General features: G+C 36.9%; 1 protein-coding gene across 2 annotated transcripts in view; it reads right to left on the bottom strand.

Moving 5' to 3' along the window:
* The window catches only part of MAN1A1 (mannosidase alpha class 1A member 1), a 168,518-nt gene that overhangs the window by 64,726 nt on the left and 81,922 nt on the right, over nucleotides 1-21,870 (bottom strand). For both annotated transcript variants that reach the window (XM_047732866.1, XM_047732865.1), the window contains exon 6: nucleotides 8,317-8,411. In XM_047732866.1, coding sequence (XP_047588822.1) covers nucleotides 8,317-8,411 — 95 coding nt within the window. The remainder of the gene's footprint in view (nucleotides 1-8,316; nucleotides 8,412-21,870) is intronic.

Consider the following 21,870-nt stretch of genomic DNA (forward strand, 5'->3'; position numbering starts at 1 on the left):
AGCAACGAACTACTTAGAGTTAAATGAAAATGCTGGGTAACTATTAACAGAAGTAAATTAGTCATAGAAACAGAAACCCCCTCACTCCTTACCACTTACTCCCTCCCCCCAAGGATGTTTGGACTTGGGGACCTCACTGAGCAGCTCTGAGATTTAACAATCTAAATGGTCTGATGGCTCATTTCTTATATTACAATGGTTCTCAAAGTGTGGTCCTTGGACCAGGAGCATCAGCTTCTGCATCAGCTGGGATCCGTGAGAGAGGCAAATTATTGAGCCTTACCAAGAACCTGTCCAGTCAGAAACTCTGGATGGAGCCCAACAATATGTGTTTTTAACAAACCCTCCAGGCAATTTTTACATACTCTAAAGTTTGAGAACTACTGTTCTATTAAAGCGGGATATTTTCACACCACTTTTCTAATATTTCTATATCTCAATGTTAAATTGACCATCAATGGACAGGGAAATGTTTTCAAAGGAAATTGAGAAGATAAACAAAGCCAGAATCCTCAGGATATACATACTAGACTAAAAGCAGAGATTCTCAACCCCAGCTGAATAATGGAATGGCTGAGGAGCTTTGTAATATGCCAGGACCTTATTCCAAGCCAAATGAAACAGACTGGGGGAGAGGGAGGCAGCAATAACATATACTTCTAAATGCCCTAGTTATTCTCAAGCCCTGGAAAGATTCAGAATCACTGACAGAAAGTAACCACAGCAGTTGGACTCTCAATAGAAGTTGGGCAGTCTTAAGAATTAAGAAAGAGGGTGATGTGGATGTTCACAGCAAAAATATACACATACTTTCACAGATAAGGTTTGTGCCATTATTTTTAAAGATTTTATTTATTTATTTGACAGACAGAGATCACAAGTAGGCAGAGAGGCAGGCAGAGAGAGAGGGGGAAGCAGGCTCCCTGGACCCTGGGATCATGACCTGAGCTGAAGGCAGAGGCTTTAACCCACTGAGCCACCCAGGCACCCAGTGTTTGTGCCACATTAATTGAACACTAGCTAATGTGTGGGACTTGGGAAAAGAACATTGCATTTTATTGCCTCGCACTCCTCTTAAATCTTACGGGTGGAGAAGCTATTATTTCTAGAGGAGATAATTCACCAATAAATATAATTTTAGATAGAAAACTGAGTTTTGACCCTATAGGCTAAATTAAGATTTAGATATAGAATCTATACCTATATCTAAATTTAGATTATTCCTAATAATCTAAAAAATAAGAACTGTTTGAGTATGGATCCACCAGAATCCTACATGTACTACATCGAGACATTCTCTCCACACTTCAGGCTAATTCTACCAATACCATTTCTTTTCCTGACCTGGAAAATGGGACTTGAAAATGGTTTAGAAGCATTGAATGGCTTAAAAACTTCCATAAAGAGGCATCACAAACCAAATTAGTTTTAACTACGTATTGTTTTATCCTATGTGTGCATATGCCTATATATACATACACACCCCCACATAATTTTATAATGAAAATTGAGAACAAGACTATACATTAACAGTAATTCCAATTTATGTTTATTTCATATCACTTTAAAATGATAAATCTCCTCTTACAATTAATTCATTAGATTTCCACAAAACCTTTTGAGGTCATCAGGATAAGTAGGATTACAGCTATTATTTTAAGTTTAGTTTATGAGAAGACAAACTCAGTTTAATGAATTATCTAAGACCAAGAGCTATATTGACAATGTTAATAAATAGCAGCTTTAACTACGGTACCAATATTCTAATGTCTGATAATAACTTTGTACATGTTAGTACTGAAACTTTAAAATATGGTTATTACTATTTCCAGAAAAGTAAAATTATCCAAAAGAATTAAAGTAGATAAAAGAGGGAAACCCAATTTAATAAAGCATTCAATCAGAAAAAATAAAAACACAGACTAGGTTAGCTTAAGATGCTAGGAGAGACTAGAAATTCTTTCTTTCCTAAAATTGATTGGACTTCTCTTTGAATTTTTTTTTTTTAAGATTTTATTTATTTATTTGACAGAGAGAGAGAGAGAGAGATCACAGCAGGTAGAGCAGAAGGCAGAGAGAGAGGGGGAAGCAGACTCTCTGCTGAGGAGGGAGCCCAATGTGGGGCTCGATTCCAGGACCCTGAGATCATGAACCAAGCCGAAGGCAGAGGCTTACCCCACTGAGCCACCCAAGTGCCCCTTCTCTTTGAATTCTTAACAGGTCCATAAAACATATAAATAAAAGACAGAGTATAAGACACAGCCCTGATTTTACATTCAGGCTGTATCACTTCTGTACAACATTTTAAAACATAACTAAGTGCTATTTGTTTCAGAATATTAGCAAATCATTAAATGAGTTTGATGGGCTCATGCTAAAAAATGTGTTTCTGGATTTTTAAAATATAATTCTTATGATGTTAAAGCATGGAATTATATTCTGCTTTATCTTAAGATTTAATAAATTTAACAATGTGGACATCTATATTTCAACTATCAAATAAAACGGAGATATATGGAAAATATTTTAAAAGATATCTAGCCTAATTAGACTTTCATAAATTTGTGTCTATGAAAATCAACCATAGTTAATATTTAAGCATTTTATACCACCAACATAACATGCAATAAAGGGGCCACTGCTTTTTGTTACAATATACATAGTACATGCTTCACACATGATAATCTTTCACTATTAGAAAACATTAAGCTATGTACTATTCTTTTTTTTTTTTTTAAGATTTTATTTATTTATTTGACAGAGAGAAATCACAAGTAGGCAGAGAGGCAGGCAGAGAGAGAGGAGGAAGCAGGCTCCCCGCTGAGCAGAAAGCCCGATGTGGGGCTCGAACCCAGGACCTGGGATCATGACCTGAGCCGAAGGCAGCGGCTTAACCCACTGAGCCACCCAGGCGCCCCGCTATGTACTATTCTTAATTAAGGTCCCATTTCAGTCAAAGTAAAGCAATTTGCAACTTAATTATAATAATAATACAAATTGCAATGTAACTAATGATATAGTATGCATTTGGGTTGGTAATTAGAGTAGTCAGTAAATAAGACTTTACAAAGCAGGAAATAAAAACAGGTGAGGGAGTTGTGCTCATTCATCACCTTGCTGACTAATGAGAGCTGGAGTGGAGATCAGTCACTTCCAGTACATTCCTTGATGTGTGCCACAAAAGCGTACACTGTAGACAGTTCCACTAACATAATATAACCACCAGGCAAGTGCTGTGAGTGTCAGTTTAGAAAAATCCACAGAGAGAAACAAGTGATAAAATAGTATATAGCTAAAACTAACTCATTTATCAAGAAAGACAGAATAATTATTAGGAATGCCCAGACTGTATGCCCTGTGATAGAAATGAATAATGGGAACATTAACTATATTATTTTAAATTAAGAATACACTGGAGAAAACCCCAAATCTAATAAGTTTACTCTACCTAGGCTTGAATTACACCCAGGAATATGGAAATAGTGAAATGCTTGATTTTACAAACCACACAGGTGATTTTTCTACTGTACAGTGAAACAAAAGAATGCAGAGGGCCTTCTGTTCACAGTAATAATAAGATCGGACATCAAATTTTGGCATTTCCACATTAGAGAAATTGAGTTCTACCAAAAATCTAATCTATTAAAAAGGCAATGTTTTCCTTTTAGCAGAGGTGTGCTATAACTTATGCATCTTCATTCTACTATCCTATTGGTGAAGCCAGTATGTTAGTTGAATCCAGCCCTGTGTATAACACTAGGTATCTGTTCAAATTATCACTTGCTATTAAATCACAATTCTGATTAATTTATAACAATACAGCAGCTCTCAAATTAAGATTACAGATGTAGTGAAAGAGATAATTTTATATATATATACACATATATATATGTGTGTGTGTATATATATATATACATACATATATGTATGTATATATATATATACTTTTTTTTTTCCTGAACAGATTTTGGGACAGAATTTCTAATGTAGCATATGAGTAAATTATTTAGATTTTCTGCTATTCTCAGTTTGTACAAATGCTGAAATCCAATTTGGCTTATTGGTGTTTTGGCTCCAAATGCATCAACCTCTTCAATTTAAACTACTGCTTGCTTTAAATTCAACTCGGTGAGTACTTATTATCTCTCCTTGGCACAGACCATCTTACATTTGTCAATTACATGAGTGAGTGTATAATATAGTAACATATAAAATATACATTCTGCTTTACCAACCAGGATGTGAATACCCTGAGGAAAAGACTATGTCTGTTATCTTTTTAAATAAAGTGAAGAGAAACAGAACATCTTCCCAGAACCTAGCATGGAAACTTCATCACAGCAGGGACTAAAATAAATGTTTATATCTTACAAAGAAAAGGTAAAGAAACCAATTATCTTCAGGCAATAATATGAATACTAGGCAGATGTAAATAGATTACCATAAAGTTCACATTTTTTTAACATACAGGTATTGGCAAAGAGCAGCATCCATATTTTCAAAATTGAGAGGGAAGAGAACTGTGCTATTACAGACAGCATATTCTATATTTCTGCCATTATAATTATTGTCAAAATTTTCAAAGCCAGTCAACAGTGAGTATGTTGCTCTTCTAAAAAGCATCCTCAAGCACTTTTTTCTTATGGGCATCATTCCACAGACACTCCCTCATTCTGAGAAGATAATTAAGAAAATATGTTTTTGCCAGACATATTTTTTCTTCTTTCTTCTGAAAATTCTACTGGTGACAGTCTTCAAAAAACTAGAAAAGAAATTCCATGCCAGCTGTCCCTTATCCTCTGGCCCATACTATAAAAATACAGATATTCAGAGGAAACAGCATGTATGTACATGTCGACAGGAACAGCACATTCTGAAATGCAGTTTACTGCAGATAAATATGAAACTCTGTCTTCCTCTCCTGGGAGTGATTCTTTAATCTCACTGCTGGAGGGAGAATGGATTCAATGAGAACCCTCAATTGGGCAAAGGGATATAAGGAATTTTAGTGGATTGATAGTACTATTAATTTTGCCATGGCTTATTCTCTGAATTTGGGTAAGTCACTGCTATTTAGCAAATGGGACTGAGAATGGATAAAATATATAATAAAAAAATTCATACAGAATGCCAGGAAGAAATTAAAAGTGTTTCCATCAGCTGTCAAAGGGTCACCTAATTTCCTCTAGTTTGATATGAAAACATTAGAGAGTACATGTAATGTGCAATGGTACATTAGTTTTTAGTTTTTATCATATACAACTGTCCTATAATCCTTGAAATTAGAAAATTCTAATGTAAAATACTGTAAATTCAAAATAAGGTTTTTATTAAAAAACCTATAATGTCCTAGTTAATGAATTTTCAAGAGGTATAGATACGAAAGCTAACAGATAATTTAGTATTTAATAGTTTTGAGAAGTAGTCCTTTATGTACTGAAACACAGCTCCACTATAGAGTAAGGATAGATTTAAGGGAAAATCGTCTTGGCTGTTACAAATAAACACTAAGTAAAATTAAATAGGCTTTAGAATAATCTAATTTCTTATGCTTATTTTAAGGGAGGCTAGAACTAACGGAATGATAGCAGCACCTTACAATAATTGACTGAGCTTCTGCAAAGATGTCGGTGCACATTCTCTCTGCTAGTTTTAGTAGGGCCTTATTTAGTTTCATTACCTCCCAGGAATTAATATGAACTAACCAGCTCTCTTAGAGTAGAAGATTGGAGAGATCACCCAGTCCAGTAGTCTAACCTCAGGGTTCTCAAGTTCCAGGTGGTCTCTGATGGTAGTCAGCTCTTGGAAATTGGGTAAAAATATGCATACTCAGGAATGTGCATTTTATGAGGAGAGGGTCATGTTTCAATAGAATTTCAAAGTGGCTTATAAACCTGTAAAGGTTCACAAACAACTACTGAAGTAGCATAATTGCACTTTACAAATATTCCTGCGGGTGGAAATGATTGCTCTCAAAACACCCAAGGACTGCAAAATACCAAGCCCCAGGTCTCCTGATAACCACCTAACTCAGTGTATTATTGTGCCCATATCATGCTTCTCAGAGGACAAGTAGGGAAAAAAAAGTGTTAAATGTGCACAGTGTTTTCGTAAGCAGGTCTCATTTCAGGTAGCAGAGTAATTTCTAGGTCAGAACATGGTCTATAAATACAAAGTCCAGGGTGCCTGGATGGCTCAGTGGGTTAAAGCCTCTGCCTTCGGTTCAGGTCATGATCCCAGGGTCCTGGGATCAAGGCCTGCATTGGGCTCTCTGCTCAGCAGGGAGCCTGCTTCCCTTCCTCTCTCTCTGCCTGCCTCTCTGCCTACCTGTGATCTCTCTCTGTCAAATAAATAAATAAAAAATCTTAAAAAAAAAATACAAAGTCCAAAGTTATGGATGGTATTATAGGTGATCTACATGAACCATCTTGGGCTTCCAAACAAACACCATACTGCCTCCAGGCCTAGCAGAGACCCACGCCTGCTTTAAGTCCCTGCAGCGTATGCTCCAACCTTCAGGGTGACAGAGAAAACCACAGGACCCCTAAAGCGAAAAATTGATCCCGAGATAGCACATCATATAATAGAGAACTACCTCAGGTTCACATTGGCCTAGTTGTGTGCTCTCTCCCTGCCTCACTGCTCAATGACACCCCTGCCCCAAACTCAAACACACACACACACACACACATACACGTAACAGGGTGATTTCAAGGTATAGATATATAAATCCACAAATGGAAACAAAGCATGACATTTAACTGATTTATTAACCAAATAAGTAATTTCATGATTGTTTAAGATGAATTTTAGGAAAGTCACTAAAATAAATAATTAAAAATAAATGGACATTAATCCTGCCAAACTACCCTGTATATCCTCTTGGCATTTCTAAACCAAGAAAGATGTTTAATTTGTGCCTATGTATCAATGTGTGTGTAAATGTCTAAGTACATATTCTACCACTTATATACAGTATGATGTTAGGCAAATTACTTAATTTCCCTTCAAAACAAGTTCCTTATTAGTTTCCATTAGTAAAACAGAGATAATGGCCTTCTTGGGTTATTGTGAGATTGAATGTGGTAATACATGCACAGAGCCTAGAACAAAGCTTCATATTTTATGATGATAAAACCATCATATCATCAGCAGCAGCAACAGCAGCACCACCACCACAAGGAGGTACATAAGCAATTAATTACTTATGGGAAAGATGGAGTTAAAAAGGAAGCTTAAGATAAAACAGTTTAGGGGTGCCTGGGTGGCTCAGTGGGTTAAAGCCTCTGCCTTCAACTCAGGTCATGATCTCAGGGTCCTGGGATCGATCGAGCCCCGCATCAGGCTCTCTGCTCAGTGGGGGGCCTGCTTCCCTCCTCTCTCTGCCTGTCTCTCTGCCTACTTGTGATTTCTCTCTGTCAAATAAATAAATTAATTCTTTAAAAAAAAAAAAGATAAAACAGTTTATTGATGAAATGTTCAAGGTATCATGAAAATTCAAACTACTCCCTGGGAAAATACCAGAAAGTCTGTTTAGCCTAGGTTTACTTAGAGCAAAATTCCCATGGACTTGGCATAACAGGATTCTCCATCCTGATGGCCTGAGAAGGTCTGGTTGATCTGGGTCAGCAGGGCAGTTCCCTTCCATCCTTTACAACTGTGGGCGGGGCAGCCCAGGTGCTCCCTGTGTCTGTCATGCCAGCTCCTTACATGGGAGATCTGATTAGTCCAAAGTTCTAGCTCTGCAATATCCTGTCAGCAGCTTAACTGAAGTAAGTGCTCTTAGTAACTGGATTCTTTGGAAGTGAGATGCTTTGATGACAATTTTAAAGATAATGGGGTCTACAGAGAAACAAAATGTAGCATCACCATGAAATAGAAAACCTCAAATTGGAAGGGGAGGTGAACAATGACAGACTATGGACTCTGAAAAACAATCTGAAGGGTTTGAAGAGGTCGGGGGCGGGGTGGGAGGTTGGGGGAACCAGGTGATGGGTATTAGAGAGGGCACGGATTGCATGGAGCACTGGGTGTGGTACAAAAACAATGAATACTGTTATGTTGAAAATAAATTTTAAAAAATGATTAAAAAAAAAAAAGAAAACCTCAAATCATGTTTGGCTTGGATGACCCTGTTGGGGTCATGCTATTCTATGACAGGGACCATCTAAGGCCAAGGAACACTGGAAAAGGACAGATGCCAAGACTGCCAATGGTATCAGTCACTGACATCATGCAAGAAATCATCCATCCAGTTAAAGCACAGTACTGCATATTCCAACTTCAAAAACACGTTGTTAAAATGAAGAGTTTTACCTTTTTATATTCAGCAATGCCCAAGGTATTCCAGAAGGAGTATGAAATGCAGGTAGCAATTTTACCCCAAGTTCCACTGCTTTCTTTCGAAATATCTGAAAAGTTAAACAGTTACGTAAGTTCCTGCTGTAAGCAAAGTGTTATACTACCGTCTCACATTTAGCACTTTCCGACTTTAAAATTTTTTTCATATGAAAAGATAAAAGTGTCTCAAATTAACAGAATTACCTAGCAAAGCAAGAATGGTCTAGGGGCTCTCATGCTGTGGGGAATTCATTACCAATCTTGGTTGCACAATTAGAATCATGTTGGGAGATCTGAATAATGCTGATGTCTGGGTTGTACTCCTGAGATTCTAAATTCTATGGGTTGGAGCTTCCTGATTAGAATGTTTTAAAGCACCACAGGTGATGTCAGGTGATTCCAAAATGCAAGCCAGGGGGAGAACCAATGCTGTTAGGGGTAAGTCCTGGATTGAAAATTGGAAGAACTGGTCCTCTTCCAGCTTTACTTTTACTAGGACCCAGAGAAAGAAGTTTTAAAAAGATGATTTATTACAAGTAACCTATATATCACCTCAGCTCTTTGCAGTTTAACTTCCTCTGATGTTAAATGTAGGTGAAATGGAAGATATAAAGTTAAATTAGGTACAAATTATGCCCAGAATGTATAAGGAAGATAATATATGCACATAAATATCTAGAATGTAGATAAAATGAGGACTGGCAATAAAATCATCTGGGAGTTCTGTGAGCTTGGTAAGGCTGCACGGTGGAGAGAACATCTGGATGAGGATTCTGTGCAGCATGTCAGCGGCCAGTGATACCAGAGATTGGACTGGGAAGGGGAGGAGACATCCCTGGAGGCATCAGTGTAAACAAAGACGCAGACAAGAGGGGGCACGTAGGCAAAATGGAATAGGTCAGCTCGCCTGGCCAAAATAGAGAGGAATATTTGTAACCAAGTTGGAAATATACAGCATGGGCCCGAATCATGGAAGTTCATACATATAAAGCTAAGAATTTTACTCTGTTAAAATGGGAAAAGATTTAAAGTTTTTAAGCAGCCAGTTCACTTGAGCAGATTGTGCTTCAGGAAGAGTAATTGGATGACATCCATTCACAGTCCCATTGAAGGAAGACCTGGTATAGCTTTCCCTGTGACAGCTGAGACAGCAAGGAGGTGCCTTACCCCTTCTCCTGTAGGACTGAGCATGGTGTGCTAGGAACTCAACTATTTCCACTTGCCTCCTCCTTAAACAATGGAGTTGTGAGAAAGGCTGGGGAAACCCTGAAAAGCATGGAAAAATGGAAACAAAGTTCTCTCCCAGTCAGTGGGAAAGCATTCTTTAAACCCACTGTCAAAGAAGTCTTGTGTTGTTTCTCTAGAGGAAAGGGTTCCAGTCCATAACTCCTGCTCTAAGTCCTGAGCCTCCCCACAGACAAATCCAGGTACTTGGGCTTCCAGACTGAACACGCTCCAGTAATGCCAATGTTGACGCTATTTCAGAAACCTTACTCTTTTGCATTCTCTCATCTATTAATGAAAATTAAGAAAGTAATGAATTTTCATGTAAATTTTGGTTGATAATTTAGACAAACTAACATTCCTGGCATACAAACAAGGACACAGACATTTATAGCATAGAGAAAGCACTAGAAAACAGAGGTACCACTTTTTTCCCCATTCTCTTTAAACTGGACAATTTTCCCATTTCAACAACTAACAGTATATGTAAGGAGAGGAGAAGAAAAAATAGACCAAAAGATATATTCTTCCCTTTGTCTCCCTTACCCTAGAGAATTCCAAGTTCTCTTCTACTGAAAGTGACTATCCAATCACAGCCCAGCCATCTGTTGACTTCCTAGTTTCTACTTTTTAAACTGTTAATTAATTAACTCCTTTTCAAGAAACTTACATAAGATAGAAGTCAAACGAAGCAATTAAAATACCATCGTGGATATTATAACCATATGGCGTGGGAGGTTAAGGATGCAGGCTTTGAAAAACACAATGCCTGTGTTTGAATCTCAGTTCCAACTTTTTCAAACTGGGTAGCTTTGGACAAATTGCTTACTCTCTGTGTTAAGCTTCCTCATCTATAAAGTGGGGATAACAATAGCATTTGCTATGTTAAAGGTTGTGCAGGGGAATGTGTTTTTATATCGAAAGACCTTAGGACATGTAGTCACCACATTAAAAGGTTAGTTGTATCATTATGGGGATAATGATAGCACTATTTCCCTAAGAACTTTCCCTATTTACTGCTTGAAATTCTTGTCTTGGCTTTCATCCCACTGCTGTTTTGGTACCTTCTACTCAGGTGTGTGTGTGTGTGTGTGTGTGTGTGTGTGTGTGTGTACTGTGACCCTATTACACATACTCTTATCATAAGTATTCATTCTCAAGAGCTAAGTCCTCAGTTCTCATCACATATATGCATTTCTTAATTCAACTTTCTATGTTAGCTCTAGTTCTGTACTTCTACATGTGTGCTCATCACAATTAGGTATCTTCTTGTCATCTGAAATGTAACATGCCCAAGATGAAATAATCACTTACTATTCCAGGCAAACTTGCCCAGTTCCATCACTGACAGTGTTTGGCCAGTCTCTGGGGCTGGAGAGAGCAAGCATTTTGACTACTGATTTATCACTCTTTAGTCATCAAGTGTCAATGTTCATTTTCCCCAGAAGTCTCATATATAGCCCATTCCCTTTCCAGGAAATGAACGTAGTCTTCATTTTCATCACCGAGTACAGAGATAGCATTAAAAAAAAAAAAAAAAAAAAAGATCCTCTTCCTACCTAGTCTCCCATTCTCCAGGATTTTCCCTCCTGTCTATATTCATCTGTATCTATATTACTAAATTTCTTCTTTTACTACACAAGTTTCTTGTTCAAGAAACATAATGATTCCCTCTTGTCTAAAACATCAGGTTAAAACTGATATACTGACTCTTCAATGACTTCTGTGAATCAGACCAATCTAGTATCTTCCATTCTCAAACGACTGACTCTGGCGCCAGCTCCAGCCATCATGGTCTCAAGCACTCATTCAAGTTCAGTCCACTTTAGTTATCTTTAAAAAAAAAAAAAAATTATTTTCCTCCCAGCTTTCTTGAGATATAATTGACATGTAACATTGTGTACAACACAATGATTTGATTCATGTATACACTGTGAACTGTCTACCACAATAAGCTTAGTTCACATCTTTTTGCATAATTACTTTTTTTTTTTTTTTTTTTTTTTTTTTTTTTTTTTTTGGCGGTGCCACCTTAGTATACTTACATAGTTCTTTCACCCTGAAACACCCTTTACTGCCACTGCTGGTCAAGCCAAATTCACCCATTCCATAAGGCTCAGGCCAAGTCCCAACTCCAAAGATGCAAAGAGATCTTTGCCTTCTGTGAACTCTACACTGACAACAGGCATCACACAAGGCAACATTTGATTACAAGAAGCAAGATATGGGTCTCTGCATGCTTCCTTGTGTGACTCTCTTGTATACTCAAGTAATTTTCTTTTCTTTCTAAAATAGAGAAAAAGACTTCCATTTCTCCTTCATTGCTTACACATATCCCTAATATCCAGATTAGGCTTTTTGTTTGTTTTTCCAGATTAGGCCATTTTGTATTTAAATTTATTGCTATCACCACAGTATTCCTATGAGTAGTGTATGGGAGGATATTTATATTCTCAGTTGACCCTTCTATCTTGAGGTTCCCTAGTCTGCCTTTGCTGATTCCCTAGTTCTCTGTATGCCTCGTTCATTCTTAGCTTCCGGAATCTGCTTCCATGTCCCCTTTTATGAGAGGTCTTTCTTAACAATCCTATGTAAAGTTAGCCATCTCATTTATGTTCATCATGTCATCTTGTTCATTTCTGCTCTACTATTTATCACATCCCAAATTAATTATTTATTTTTGACAATCCCACTAGTTGTAAGCTTCACAGGGGCACGGACTGTCTTCTTTGCTGCTGTCTATGTCTATCTAGTATCCAGGAAAGTAGCGGGTACTCATTAAATGTTCATTTAATAAGTGAATGAATCAATCCAATATTAATAAATACACTTGAGGCACTTTAATGAGAAGCCATTGAATATTCAAGTGCTTGCAAAGTACTCCATCCTATTCTATTAGTTTATATGGTTGGCAAATAATTAACTATGTCAAACATTATAAAGTCTCAACCTTGGGCACAATTACAAAATAGTTTTGGGTGAAACCATTAATTAACGCGTCAATGCTTTAAATGAAATCATATGTGAGCCTGAGTCAATCTTGATTCTTAATGTTTGATTTGTTATCTCCTCCTGAGATATGAAAAGAGGTTACTGGGAGGAGGAATCCAGATTCTCAAAGAGAACATCTTTCTACCTAAAGTGGTGAGTATATGGGGCGCCTGGGTGGCTCAGGGGTTAAGCCGCTGCCTTCGGCTCAGGTCATGATCTCAGGGTCCTGGGATCGAGCCCCGCATCGGGCTCTCTGCTCAGCAGGGAGCCTGCTTCCTCCTCTCTCTCTGCCTGCCTCTCTGCCTGCTTGTGATCTCTCTCTGTCAAATGAATAAATAAAATCTTTAAAAAAAAAAAAAATGGTGAGTATGTAATAAAATTCCAAACTAGCTTGCTTAATTAATACTATTAAAAGAATGAAGGAGAAATGTCACCAATCATTCTAAAGAACAGATAAGTTCTAAGTAGCACATCCTGGACAATGTGCTGAAAGGCAAATGATCACAAAAAGCATACTTAAATGGCTCTTTGGTACAAACTGGCGAGCGGGAGGTAGCACTGGACCTGGGCAGCACTTGGATACTAGCACGGGCTCTGCTATGGTTTCAGTGTAGGGCCTGGGTGCATCACCTAACTTTTCTGGTTCTTGGATTCCCCAACAAAATGGGAGATGGGGGCTGGTAATTTCTATTTTTGATTTATAGAAAAACTAGTATTCAGGAGTCACAGAGCTATACTAAAATGAGACTGGCAAAAACCCAAAACTATTATCATTTTTATAAAGATAGGAAGTGTTAATTTGCCACCAAATTCTTAGTCAGTCTCGGTTTCCAGGGTTTACTGATACTTATATTTGGTGGGGAGGATTTTACAAAGAGAGCAAGAACAAAAATGACAGTTAATAAAATGCAATCCATGCTGAAATAGGAGATACATATATTTTTAAAAAATGATCATTAAAATTAGTTTTTTGTGCAACTTGCACCCATCAATTTGAGATGGGCAGACATCTTAGGACCCAAAGGGAATCTTCAAAAAGATCCTGCATCATAGAGATTCTATCTATAGCAAAAAATCAAAACTAATATAATCTGCTGAAAAAAGGGTGGAAAAATATGATGACATAGCTTCTAAAATAATCCTTCAAGCATGAAGCTAACTAACAGGTCTACATTAAAAAAACAACAACAACTTTTATGGTCTCAAGTTAAGAATTTCAAAATAACTGCACTAAAACTACATCTTTTCATTACATTTAAGGAATATCATCAGTCTTATTGCTGTTTTTGATCAATGTTTTAAAAACTTTGGATTTTAGAACCTATCAGATAAAAACATTTCTCTTTTTACTTTACCCTCACAGAGAGGATTAGACAAGGCTGTAAACAAGATGTATGACTTTTTTTATTTTTATTTTTTTCTTGCCTTTCTAGTTTGCAGATCCCTGAAGAACTGTACAGGAATATTTACATGCCAGAGCAAAGAGTAAGGAAAGAGGAAAGGAATAAGAACAGATGGCTCTGGCTCTGGAAAGAACCCGTTTCAGTTCAGACATGCTTAAATTTGAAGCGCACAATCAGTATCAAAGTCTTTCTTCAAATGCTTATGCTGAAAAGTTTACTGTGAAAAGATCAAACACTAATTCCCCATTAGTATAAGCAGCGTTTTCCTATTACTCATTCTCACTACATAAAGCTTTCAGCACAAGATGCCACAGATATGATAACTATCTTTGGCTGAAAATAACTGAAATAACCTATATATTGTTAGCTGAGTTGATTAACACACATTTTATGGGCCAGATTTAATCATTCAACCAATAAGTACTTATTGAGCTACTCTGGCTTTTTAATTTAGAGTTGAACTGCTAAAGGCTTAAATGTTCAAATAAGGATATATAAAAATAGTTAATCCAGGAGAAATTTAGAGGTGGAAGGGAAATCAGGGGTCATCTAGTTCCATAATCTTGGTATATAGATGAAACTGAGGTTCACAGAGGCCCTATTCCCCTGAGTAAATGCTCTGATGTGGGATAGTTCCATACTAGCTGTAGCCAAAGGAATGGCGGTTTCATGCCATCCCACACACAGGTAATTCTTTTGATCCAGAGAGACTCTCCCCTGTGAGTCTCTTGTATGTACATGTGCACACAACTTTCACTGCCTTTTTCTAATCTTTGCATTCTCTCTGCAATTAATTAAAACCCAAACTGAGGTTTTTCTAAATAATATGGATTATCTGTTGTATTTGTCAAATTGCATTATGAACTTCATTTTTTGAATTTATAAATTAGATGAATACTTTTGTCAGTTGTTTTGTTTTTCTTCTTTATGATTCAGTGTAGTTCAGTTTTTAGTCTTTAGGCAATTATATGAAAAGAATGTTCTTCATTTTCCTGAAAAATTAAAGCATTAAGATCTCCCCACTGGATTATTCAAAATACAAAGGATATGCATACCCACCTGTCAGTAACCATGAGTCACAATGAAAAAGAATCAATGCTACCTACCTCAGACTGGATTTTCTCATGTATGAGAGCACACAGTTAATAAGTGAAATGAAAAAAAAAAACCTGGTAAATAATTTTAAAATCTGGATATAGAATGCCCTACTGAATAGGCATTTTTGACCTAGCCAGCTTTTTTTTTTTTTTTTTTTAAGATTTTATTTATTTGTCAGAGAGAGAGGGAGAGAGAGCAAGCACAGGCAGACAGAATGGCAGGCAGAGGCAGAGGGAGAAGCAGGCTCCTGCTGAGCAAGGAGCCCGATGCGGGACTCGATCCCAGGACGCTGGAATCATGACCTGAGCCGAAGGCAGCTGCTAAACCAACTGAGCCACCCAGGCGTCCCATGACCTAGCCAGCTTTTTAAAAATATTTATTCTCATGAGAAAATTAACAGTGAGTTTTTTTTTTTTTTTTAAGATTTTTTATTTATTTATTTGACAGAGAGAGATCACAAGTAGACGGAGAGGCAGGCAGAGAGAGAGAGAGAGGGAAGCAGGCTTCTTGCTGAGCAGAGAGCCCGATGTGGGACTCGATCCCAGGACCCTGAGATCATGACCTGAGCCGAAGGCAGCGGCTTAACCCACTGAGCCACCCAGGCGCCCCGACAGTGAGTTTTTTTTTTTAAGTTTGCTTTTATCGTGTCCCCTAGTCAAAATAATAAATGTTGATAAGTGAATTAATAAAATTGCATCTTGGTACTAATTTTTTTCCTGAGGGCTCCAATTTCATTCCCAAGCTCCCAAAATAGGGAATATATTATAAAGTTAAGAGAGCAAGATGAAAAATGGGGAGAAATCCTAAGGAGAATTTTAGGCTATTGTTTGAAGGTAGGAAACACTGCCGCTTACTCCTGGACCTGGTCCTACGTTTTCCCATAGCATAAGCCAGAATCAAAGTGGGCTGGTAACAAGCATGTTGCACAGGAAGTAAGGAGACCTAGGTTTTAGTTCAGGGTGTGCTACTTTTTGATTCTGTCACAGTGAAGATGGGTAATTTCCCTTCTCCAATTTTCTGTTATGTACAATGCAGGCAGTAGACAAGATACTTTCTGAGGTACTTTTCTGCTCCACAGAATCTGGATCTAAGACTTAAGAAGCACTTACTACATATTTCCCAATGTGATAAAGGCTATAAGAGAGACACACAAGAAAAAAAAAAAAAAAGGATCCTTCATCTCAAGAAGCTTATAACCAAGAAGGCAAGCCAGACATATAAAACTATATAAACATAAAATATACACCAAAAACAGTAATACGAACTAACATACAAGTAGAGGCTAAATTGAGTGATTTAGGCTGTGATTATGGGAATAAGACAAAGCAGAGATTGAGTTAGGTTCCGGGAGCAAGGTAAGATTGGAGAGGTAGCATTTATGTGGGTGCAAGTGGGCGTTTATTTGGGGGTAGGTATGTACCTGTTTGTGCACACCCTGCATTAATGTGGTGGAGGATAGGAGATAAAGCAGAAGGGGAGAGGAAGGAGCCTGACAGACAGCAGGGTAAAGAGGTAGATTAATAGGGCCTAGAAAATGGTAAGAAAGAACAGACGAAATAAGACAAGTTCATTAATCTTAAATATCAGGAATAGAAGGTGAAGGGTTGGTTAAAAGAGCACATCATTGGGTCAATGAAGTCCCAACACTTAACCACCTTAGTGCCTTCCATTTACAACAAGTGTAAGAATTTCTGAATCAGGGTCTTGACGAATGGGGCAGGGAGAAAGGCAGTAGTTCTCACTGGTTATGGAACTCTCTGAATTGAAAGGGGTAAAGATACATAAATGACAATACCAAGAAATATTATACTGGCTGTGTGATAGAGGAAAGATCCTGAGAAATAATTAGGGACCTTTAAAAAACTGTTTCTCAAGAAGAAAGTATATTTATTGTACAGATAAATGGTGCATTATGGGGATTGGACAAAGTAAATAGTATGATGATAGGAAGTTATAGGTCCCTCTTCTAACATACATTCAACATGGAAGTTCGAACAGCTCTTGCCCTTAGAATCATCCTTAGGTGTACCATATATTGTGTTACTTTAGCTATCTAAACTCTAAAACATCAATGAACAATAAATAACAGCATAATAGTCCAAGCCATTAGATAGTGCTCAGAGATGGGCTGTTGAGCTGCTCCTTCTTTCTCAGTTTAGGTTTAAAAAATGGGCAATTTGTCTACATGAAGTTTTGAAAAATATGCAGTACATTGCTAATGATATTTAATATTAAGTATGCCATGCAGTGCATGAACACACCAAAAAGAAAACACCTTTTTAAAGAAAACATAATACTTGCTAAAGAGACAAGAAATTATAAAAAACATCTACCCTATCTGGCTATGAATTCCAATAGAATTTGTGGAACCCATAAAGGTTGCTGGTATGTGCTATCATAGTGTTAAAACAGGGACTGCTCTGTTTACTGTTACATTTGCAAGTAAATATCACAACTCATTTAAAATATACAAAATCCCAGCTTGGTAACCTTTGCTAAATAGAAAGATAAGAAGAAAATGACAGCCTGATCTATCCAAGCATATTGTGATTCCTTGGCATTTTTGAGTTATAAGACATTCCATGACAGGGATTTTTCTAGATACCAAATCTCACCTCTAAAGCACATCAAAATATTTATAGTTTAACCTTTTATTTGTATTGGCTTTAAGAACATGTTGATCTGTTCTTTTGATTTAGTGAAATGTACAGGGATCCTGTCTTGCTGATTCAGCCTCTGCATCACAGGCGGCCACTGGGACGAAGAGATCGAGTTCCCTGCCATCTGCTGACAGAGCTGTAAGAGCTTGAGCACTCGCTTAGCCCACTCTGTGCCTCAGTTTCTAAATATGTGAATGGGGAATTGTTTTCCCAAGTCACAAGATGATTAAATGTGATTAAGGGCGCACATGCTTTTTAAAGAGCAATAATAGTTACCATCATGATTGTTCTTTGCTGAGAGAGTGGCTCCCCCAGGAATAATTGAAGGATATTAACCGTTTTTGTCCATACACTAAATGGTCCCCAAACTGCTGAGCTTTTACGTCTGCTTTCTGTAGTCATACAGCTTCCTTCTGTTATTAGCTATCAGTTCATTACAGTGAAGACTTCTCAATGTTGTAGTGTATTTGCTCTCCTTCTAAACTGCTGACTAATTTTGTGAACAGTTGTCTGTACCAGAGCCCGAGGATAAGTCAAATGTCTCTTCCGTGTTTATCTTATGGTGAAGGGCATGAGCTTTAGCAAATGTGCCCTTTTTGTCTCAGGTGACTGAATTTGAACTATTAACTCTACAGGTGTGAAAAAGCAGTGAAGAAGTACATTACTTAGCAGTCATAGTTTGCAAATTTGCTAAGTGAACTAAATACCAAACTCCACATAGGTTTTGTTTGCTTTTTTAAAAAATGCAAAATGTAAGCTACTCTGTTTTCCTTTTAAGCGAATGTAAACCCATCTGGTTCTACATCTAATCCCATTAATCTGGTGGTTCTGATTTCTGCATAACCCTCCTTTATCATATAAAGCACACCTTTCGATTGCCTTTGGGCACAGAGTTCATAACTATGCCAACTGAAGGATAAACATTTTAAGTTATCAAATGGTGATGTTGCTGAACAACAATTTGGAAGCAGTGCTATTTTTGTTTTACATTTGTGCCTCCTTAAACAAGTTGATTTAACTTCTTAGCCTCAGCTGCCGTATCTGCAGAATGGAGAACTATACCTTTGCACCTGAGAACTCAGAAGTTCCTTCTCATTCCCCATTCTTTCTACCCTAACACCAAAATTAAATTTTTAATTTTTCTTATTTATTATACAGTGAATATATTCTCATTACTGAAAAACCATAGACAAACAGGCAAAGGAGAGTCCCATTAATCCTAGCCACCTAGATTCAACGACAGTTAACGTCTTAAGTATCTATCCTTTTAAATGGTATTATTTTTGAAAAAATGGCAGCATTCCATATACAATATTTTGTAATGTGTTAAATCCATCTGCAGCAATTTGATCTACATCAAACACAACATTCCATATCAGAGGTCAGCAAACATTTTCTGTAAAGGGTCAGATTATAAGTACCAGCTAAATACTCTCTCATGGGTTTTAATTTTTTTCTTTTCTAATCCCTTAAAATGTAAAAACCATTCTTAGCTCTGGTAGTAAAAAAAAAAAAGGTCCTCAGGATGAATTTGGCCAGAGTGCTATCTTTGCTGATCTCTGATATAAACATACACATTTCTGTAACATCTTCTTTAAAAAAGCTACATAGTATCCCAGTGTGTAGATAGACTAAAACTTAGCCAGACTCCTAGTCTTTGAAATTTAGGTTTCCATTGTCTTGATATTATAAACAGCAGTGGAATGAACCCCCCTGGACATACTTATTTATATACGTGACTTACTTCCTCAGGGTAAATGTTTAAAAACAGAATTTCTGCTCAGAGGTCATTCACTCATTCATTCACTCATGAACGAGAGACATAGAATCAGAGCAGCCATAGAAAAAATGTAAGTGAATGGGTGTGTCTGTAGTTCCCCACTCCTGTATTATGCTAACTTTACTGAAAGCACCTTTTCATTTTTCATTTACAGTAAGAGGTCTTAAAATATTTTCACATATCCTATTACATGATACTACGTTTTAATAGACCTGTTTTATATTCTTACACTATCATAAATAATTCAATGCCTGTATTAATAACAATCATCAGAATATCAAAATGTTACACAATTAAATACTTTTCTGTTAGAAGAGGTTAAAAAATATCAAACTGAAATAATCTGGGAGGCATTTCCTCTTTAAAATACAACATATAATAACTAACAGGAAACATAATTTATCTTGTCCATTGTGGCCACTCTTACACTATTGGATGCTATTTAAAGATATTACATGCACACACACACAAAAACACATACACACACTTCAACACAGTTGAAACTTTCTAAATTATAAACTTTCAGAAAGCAACCTCTTCTATAATTCTGACCTTTAAAAATGTCAATTCATTTATTCAACAAATATTTATTGAGTGCCTATGTAGTACATGCCAAGTTGCCCAAGGCACTTGGAATACATGAATAAATGAGACAGCTGTGGTCAGTGACTCATAATAACACTTGTTTTTGAAGTGTAACTCTGGAAAAGTGTCCATAGAGTAGAGTAGTATTTGATGATACACAGGAAAGGATCAAGTAATAACTTCCACTTCTTCTCCAAAAAGAAAAGGAAGGAGAAAATAATACTGTGAGTACTGCACAAAATAGCAGACGAATCCTTTCCATCAATCTGAGCATTAAAATCAGTGAAAGTATCAGATATGCAGAAAGACAACTGTATAAAACTATAGAGGAAACTATCATTTAGGTTTTTTAAAGACCTTAAATTCAGCTTTAGCCAAAACAGACTGTCCCCAATATGATCTATCTATGTATGGCATATATACCATACTTTTCTTCTGTGACTGGTCAACATCTTGAAGGTTATCATTCATATGGGAATCACTCTTTGTAGCAAAGGACTGAGTAGACCTATTCAGAAGAACTAGGTCTTCAGTACTGTTGAAGATAAATGACTGAGACCCATGGAAAATGACAACTTTTTTTTTTTTTTAGGGGTTATAATAGAAAAATAAGAACAAATATTTAAAAAATCTTCATTAAATATCAGAATAAGGACAGCAATTTGTGTCACATATTCTTCTGGGATTATGAGAGGGCTCTTCTATTTGCTTCACTTACCTAGAGTTTTCCCTCATATAAATGAAACCCCATTTGATATGGAGTTTTGATATGCTCCATTTGATACAATGTTTGTTCGATTTTAGGAAAGGAGATCCATCAGAATTCCCAAAGGAGGAAATGTTTCCCTCAATATACTTGATGTAGTAAATTAGGACAGGGTTTCCTAAACAATGGTGGCAGCCAAATCTAGATGTGTATTTTCTTAGCTTTTTTTTTTTTTTAAATTAAAAAAAAATTTTTTTTAAAGGAATCCTATTGAGTAAGAGGTTTCATGGTTTGAGGTCAGTGGTTCTCAAAGTGTGGACGGATAACAGGTTAGCAGCATCTGCGGAAGTGCAGCAAGTGCAAATGATCAGACTCCCATCCAAACTACAGAATCAGAAACCCTAGGAGGGGGCATCATAAATCTGTATTTAATAAGCCTTCCTGTGGTGCTGGATATACATTAGTTTGAGAAGCACTGAATGTAGGAGGACTCAGGTAATTCAGTAAGAATGAGACATAAATTGATTGGAAACAATACTTTCATCCAAATATTTATATAACGCCACAGGTATTACATGGTTTCTGCAGTGAACCAAGTGAAAATCTTTAATAATCTTTAAGTTTAGCAAATTGCACAAGAGGTATGAAGCCATGTGACCCTGAATTCACAGTTTAACAGCCAGCCCTCCATTTGCTGTTCGCCTAATATTTAAGAGCAAACGGGACAGCCAATTCCTAAATGAATGGCAGTCATCACTGCATAATTTCCGTCCTACTTGCTTGCTGCCTTGGTTAGGAGCTTATTTTACTGTTAGTCATGTCTCTAAGTCACCTAATAGCATTAGAATGGAAAGATACGGTCAAATTTATGAGGCTGAGAACAAACCTCCTGTGAGTACTTTACACCACATTGAGAATCTAATTACTGGTTCACAACACAGCATTTATTAGTTTTCTCTCCCTTCATACAGACTCTGCAGCAAATCAGCACGCAATAGTATTCAGTTCTGAAGGGACATTTATATGTAAAGTAGCTCTTATATCTATTTGTGGTAGTTTACAGGTAAAATAACCCTGTTTTAG

The sequence above is a fragment of the Lutra lutra genome, chromosome 6, assembly GCF_902655055.1.
Source record: "Lutra lutra chromosome 6, mLutLut1.2, whole genome shotgun sequence".
Classification (NCBI taxonomy): Eukaryota; Metazoa; Chordata; class Mammalia; order Carnivora; family Mustelidae; genus Lutra; species Lutra lutra.